At 40.1% G+C, this 6,817-nt stretch overlaps 1 protein-coding gene across 1 annotated transcript; it reads left to right on the top strand.

The window, feature by feature from the left end:
• The first annotated feature begins 5,112 nt into the window (after nucleotides 1-5,112).
• Nucleotides 5,113-6,582, top strand: LOC147809465 (uncharacterized). The gene has a single exon (XM_087162827.1). It carries the CDS (start codon nucleotides 5,113-5,115, stop codon nucleotides 6,580-6,582), a length of 1,470 nt encoding a protein of 489 aa, XP_087018953.1.
• The last annotated feature ends 235 nt before the right edge of the window (nucleotides 6,583-6,817 follow it).

Genomic DNA, 6,817 nt, shown 5'->3' with positions numbered 1-6,817 from the left:
CTGCCTGAACATTGCGTTTCCCAGCGATAAATCTACATCAAATAAATATTCAGATAATTTTAAAAGACAAGGAGAGATAATATCGGCAGGAGAAGTTACTTTTTTGTAATACAGAAAGGGTTTAGATTCAGTTAAAATTTTAAATTTTCTATTGCATAAATAATCCATAAGAGCAACAACAGATTTATATATATCATACAATTCCCTTTTGATTTCCGGAAAAATTCTCTCTGAGGGAGAAAGAGCTCTACTGTAATATGAAATTGGAAGCAGTTATCCATCAAATTCCTGCAATAAAACAACAGATATATCTTGCTTGCATCAGAGTTTAACAAGAAGGGCTTGTTCCAATTGGGCAAATGTACAAACGGTCCTAAAAATAAAATGCTTTGAAGCTTTTCAAACGCTTCTTGATAACAAGTAGTCCATTTAAATTTTGATTTTGTTGTGTTAAGCTTAAACAATATATCAGTGATATCTACATAGTTGTAAATTAGGTGGCATTTCCTGGCGTATATACTATCTTTAGAATGAAAGATTTTATTTTTAAAGTCCATCATGTTAATTGTCCAGATAGTGTCTGAATGCTCATAAGCCATTTAAGTGGTTCATGTTCTGAAACAATTATAACCTCTTGGATTCGATGTAGTCTCGAAACTTTTCTAAGGCCCTAACTTCAGTCAAGGCTTCATGTTCAGTAGTTGAATTGTTGCGCTCTGCTGGGATTAATAGGCGACTGGCATACTCGATAATATGCTCGTCTGTACCATTTCCTTGGAGAAGAGCTGCTTCGTGGGCAAAGTTACTTGCATCTGTTGTTAAACGTTTTTTTAAAGGTTCAAAAGCTTTGCTTTGTTCAGGTCCCCAGGATCCCTCTACTCCTTTCTTAGATACATTACTAAGCTGTCGCGCTATATCTGCAAAGTTAAGAACGTATCTTCTGAACCAAAAACTAGTTTACAAGAAAGACAAGAGTTTTTTCACATTAGTTGGAACTGGAATTCTTTGGATGGAAGCAATTTTCTCAGCGGCATCAGCTTCATTTCCATCTCTTGAAATCCAGAAGCCTAGGGCCCTGAGGGGGTTTACCTTCTTCAGGTAAACACAGGGAGTCACGCCCCGGGGTACCCTAGTGATCTGTCCTCCCTTCGTTTTCCTCTCCCTTTACTCCTACTTTCCCCTTCCTTTCCCCCTTGACGTGGTTGCCAAATTTACTGGTGAGGGCTTGTCATCTATGTTTGATTACCGCTCTGTTGTGTTGGACATAGATGGGAAGAGACCACCCGCGTGTTTGCCGTGAGTGGAGACCCCTGTCCCTGGAAAAGGGGATCCTGGCAGTTGAGGGGCATCTTGGTACCCCAATACACTGCTTTGGCCCGTGCTTCAGGTAAATGGGAGGTGCATATTGGCCTGTGTGAATCAATCGGCTGATCACAATCGTCATCTGTTAACTAGTGTCAAGGCCGGGGTCATCTACTGGGCATCTCGTTAAGAGTGGAGGCTGCCTCAGGGGTGACTCACGGTCGTATAACTATCGGTCAGCATCGGTGATGAGTAACAAGCTGGTGGCAGCATCAACTTGTTATTTGCATCCCCTAAGTTGGACTCCATGGTGGGTGGTGCAGCTGATAGTGGAAGTAAGTTTTGCTTTCTATGGACGAAAATGAGCAGGTGTTCAGTTCCGCACACCAAAACAAAAACAGCGGAACACCCTCAACACCATATGAAAACGCACGATATTTTATTATCACTTTGAAAAATCCTACTATACCCAACACTTCATTCACTAACATTTCACCATTTCTCATTCACAAGGCTCTTCTTTTCGTTTCTGGAAGAAGTAGCCTCTGTGAAGAAGCTACGTTCTGGTTCTGGTGACCTATTAGTTGAAGTTTCCTCCTCAAAACAAGCTACTGTTCTATCCGCATGCACAACCATGTGTTCATTCAATGTAACTGTTACACCTCATAGATCACTAAATACTTCTCGCGGGGTCATATCAGAAGCAGATTTTATAAACGATACCGAAGAAATGATATTAGAAAACCTACAAAGTCAAAATGTCTTATCTGTCAGAAGGATTAAGATTCGCAGGTGTGGTGAGCTCATCCCTACGAAACACCTTATCCTCACGTTTGACTCATCTAATTTACCATCTGAAGTTAAAATGGCCTGTATTAATTGCCCGGTCCAACCTTTATATCCGAAATCCTTTGCGTTGCTATCAATGCCAAAGGTTTGAGCATTCTAAAACATCTTGCCGAGGTCGACCGGTGTGTGCCCGTTGCTCAAGTACTGACCATGAAGACACTTCTTGCGAGCTGCCACCTCTTTGCATCAATTGCAAGGGTGATCATGCAGCTTACGCCAGAAGTTGTCCGAAATGGTCACTAGAAAAGGAAATTCAGACAATCAAAGTATTGCAAAACCTATCATTTAACGAAGCCCGTCGAATAGTTACGGCCCGCACTCCCCGTCCGGGTGTATCCTATTCAGCGGCAGCCAAAACTTCATATTGCTCAGTAAGTACGCAGACAGATCCCTCAATATCATCTACCTCACAGCAAACAAAACAAAAACCGCAATTTAATTTTGCCGGACCCTCTACTTCTCGCAGACCTGCATCCAAATCTCCACCTCCAAAAACATCTCGATTGAAATCCCCAGAAAAGCCTCGTCCTGCCTTAAAGCAGCGTCCGAAGGTAAAGTTGCCACCTAGCCAAAAACCAGGTATTCCTAAAAAGAATAAAGACCCAAAATTTATACAGATCATTAAAAAGTTCACTTCAGATATCTTGCAGAAGATGGACACAGAAATAACACTACATCCATCGGATGACGAATCGGTTTTCGACGACCCACCAATGGATGTTGCGTCTAAATCAAATTTTAAATCCAAAAGGTAATGGCTAATTCCATTATCTCTTGGAATTGTCGCAGTGTGCGAAACAAAATCTCTGACATCAGAGATTTAATTTGTAAATATCACCCATCATGTTTTGCAATCCAAGAAACTCATTTAACATCATCTGATAATTTTAATGTACGTAGCTATATATGTTACCGAAACGATCATGACAAAGGTAGTAGACCTAATGGTGGTGTCGCTATTTTAACATCAACAAGTTTTCCATCAACTCACCTTTTATTGTCAACGTCATTACAGGCTGTTGCAGTTAAGGTTCATCTAAACATTATCATTACAGTCTGTTCCATTTACATACCTCTACATGCTTCCGTTTCACAACATGATTTAAACTCATTAATTCAGCAGTTACCTACGCCTTTTATTTTGCTTGGAGATTTTAATGGCCACAGCGATTTATGGGGTAGTTCCAACACAAATGCCCGAGGACACCAAGTTGAAACTCTCATCCTTGATCATAATCTCTCCTTACTGAATGAAGGTGAAGACACTTATTTTCATGAACCTACACGAACTTTTCATTGCATTGATCTTGCTTTATGTTCACCTGCGCTTTTACCCTTTTCAGAATTTTCGGTTGATAATGATCTTCATAATAGCGATCATTTCCCAATCATTGTTTCATATACATCTACTGCTTCTATCACTACAAGACCCTCTACATCTATTTACCATCGTGCTGATTGGAGGCTTTTCGCACGGCTTGCTAACATTACAGAAGATATGATATCAGATGAAAATCTTGAAGCTGTTGTTGAAACGGTGACTTCTGTGATCATCAATGCTGCACGAAGTAGCATACCAAAAACATCAACTTCTCGTCCCCGGCATCGCAAGCCATGGTGGACTGCTGAATGCTCCGCAGCTCACAAAGAGAAGCAGAGGCTATGGAACATCTTCCGTCGGTATCCTACAACAGACCATCTTGTCGGTTTCAAGCGAGCTAAAGCGATTGCACGCAGGATTCGGCGTCAAAGCCAGAGAGAATCTTGGTCACGCTATGTTTCATCCATCACATCTACAACATCTCCCAGACAAGTCTGGTCGAGGGTCAAGAAAGCGAATGGTATCTACCTTGAATTCCATCTTCCGGTATTTGATATAAACGGTATCACGCACTCTGACCCTGTAGATGTGAGTAACATCTTGGGTGAAACATTCGCTGCCGTATCTAGCATTGACAGTTACAGCTCAGCTTTTCAAGCTCACAAGCATAGAGTTGAAGCCCAGACGCTGCAGTTTACGACTCGACGGCTATTCCAATATAATTCTAACTTCACATTTCATGAATTGCAGCGAGCGCTGTCAAAAGCAACCAATACGAGCCCCGGCCTTGATGGTGTATCATATCGCATGCTTCGCCATTTGACTTTTGCATCTTTGCAGAATATCCTGTTACTTTTTAACAGATTATGGATGGAGCAGACATACCCATCAAGTTGGCGACTGGCTCTTGTGATACCAATTTTAAAGCCAGGTAAGGATCCAACGGAACCAATAAACAACGCCCAATAACTCTGACTAGCTGCTTCAGCAAGGTATTTTAGCGTATGGTCAACTCTTGCTTGGTTTACTTTCTGGAGAAGAAAAAACTCATCCCAGACTTTCAAAGTGGTTTTCGAAAGGGCAGGTCGACCATTGATAACATTGTTGCATTAGAAACACGTATCCGGAATGCTCTTGTCCGACGTAACCATTTTATCTCTATCTTCTTTGATATTGAGAAGGCGTACGATCGGACATGGAGATAAGGCATTCTAAAGGCATTGTTTAATATGGGCCTCCGTGGTCACCTACCTATGTTTATCAAAAACTTTTTGAGTCAGAGATATTTTCATGTTAAACTGGGTAGTACACTTTCTGATCTCTACATCTAATCAGAAGGTGTTCCACAAGGATGTGTTCTGAGTGTTATACTCTTCATAGTCCATGTTTCCTCCATTTTAAACATTATACCCCCTACAGTTTTTGGCTCACTTTATGTTGACGATGTCTCATGCTCAGGATTTGACATGAGTGTAATCGAACGTCAGTTACAACTTGCTGTCAATAAAATAGTAAAATCGTAAGATGAGAATGGCCATACCCTTTCACCTTCCAAAAGCTCATGTGTACATTTTTGTCGGCAACGTCGGCTTCACAATGATCCTGTAATTCATATTCATAACATTGCTATACCAGTCGTTATGGAAACAAAATGTCTTGGAGTCATTTTCGATCATAAGCTTACTTTTCTGCCTCACATAAAACAATTGCGGAAAAGATGTGAGAGATCCCTAAATATGTTACGGGTGCTTTCTAACACGTCTTGGGGTGCTGACCGTACCGCGTTATTGCGAATTTACCAAGCACTTATACTTTCGCGCATTGACTATGCATGCACAGTTTATGGAACAGCTTCTGCTTCTAACTTAAAACGTCTAGATACGGTGCATCATACGGCTTTACGCATATGTTGTGGAGCATTTCGCACTTCTCCTGTTGAGAGTTTGTATGCTGTGTGTCATAAACCTTCTCTCGATTTCAGACGCATGCAGCTCTCTTTGACATTTTACTTTCGCGTCCTGTCATCTTCATCGAACCCTCTTCGACGTGAGATTATTCCACTAAGTTTACAACGATTATATGATGCACGACCCTCATATATACCACCTTTTAACTCTCGCATGCGATCACTCATTCAGACATTTGATTTTTGTGATATACCATCGCAATCTGTAAATTATTTTCTCATCCCACCATGGACTATTTCATCATATTATCTTGATTGTTCATTTGTGTCATACAGTAAATCTAATGTCTCACCTAGCATTTTTCAACAGCTGTTTACTTTTCATCGTCATCAGTATATACAATACATAGCAGTTTTTACAGATGGATCTAAGTCCCCTGGACATGTTGGTTGTGGGATTGTTGTGGCTGATATTACTTACAGCTACGACATTCCTGCAATTTGCTCTGTTTTTACAGCGGAAGCATTTGCTATCCTTTTTGCTTTAAGACTCATTTCTTCGCATTCGGCTAGAAAATTTTGTATATACTCGGATAGTTTGAGTGTTTTAAGACAGTTAGAACATGTGATAAACGAAGCTCATCCAATTTTAATTTTTATTCAACATTTATTGACTTCTCTATACAAGAAGGGTTTTAAAATTTTATTTTGCTGGATTCCCAGTCATGTAGGTATCAAAGGAAATGACAAAGCTGATTCTGCTGCACGATCTGCCTCTTCTCCAATAACATTATCTGTCCCATTTTCTGATTTAAAAAACCACATTCGCAAACTTTTTCAGTGTTTATGGCAGCAACACTGGGACCTGCAAGGCGAAAACAAATTACATTCTGTTAAACCTACTTTGGAGCCTTGGCCTGCACTGCACATGAGCAGGACAGATGTCAAACTCACCCGCTTGCGAGTAGGACATACTCGACTTACTCACCTTCATTTGCTATTTGGAGAACCTCCTCCCAAATGCAACGATTGCTACGTTTTACTCACTATTCATCACATTTTAATACTTTGTCCATGTTTTAACCAGCTTCGCCTCACCTTTTTTGGTAGCTCCATTTTATGCATAAAAGACTTGTTAGATGAAAACCATCATCCTAACATCTTTGCTTTTCTTCGCACTATTGGTATTTTAAACAGTATATAAGAGATTTATCATTTATCAAGTTTTATCCACATATAAAAATACTTGCATTTTCACTGTTTTAGAATTCTCATCATTTTTACTATACTTATTGTGTAATTGTACTCTATTCTACCTTTTAATATGTTTTTAAAACCGTGTGTCTGGCGCAGCATGTCCTCTCTGGACCTTGTGCCATTAAATCTTTCATTCAATTCAATTCAATTCATCATATTTTAATCATCTGCCCATGTTTTAA

This window comes from Parasteatoda tepidariorum, chromosome 5 (assembly GCF_982258835.1).
Source record: "Parasteatoda tepidariorum strain Cologne lab strain chromosome 5, Ptep-v5.0, whole genome shotgun sequence".
Taxonomy (NCBI): domain Eukaryota; kingdom Metazoa; phylum Arthropoda; class Arachnida; order Araneae; family Theridiidae; genus Parasteatoda; species Parasteatoda tepidariorum.
The sequence above is the reverse complement of the archived record's forward strand: the minus strand, read 5'-3'. Positions and strand labels throughout refer to the sequence as shown.

Excerpts from the sequence above, each read along its gene's own strand:
- LOC147809465 (XM_087162827.1), top strand. The coding sequence starts at position 5,113 with ATGGAAACAAAATGTCTTGGAGTCATTTTCGATCATAAGCTTACTTTT.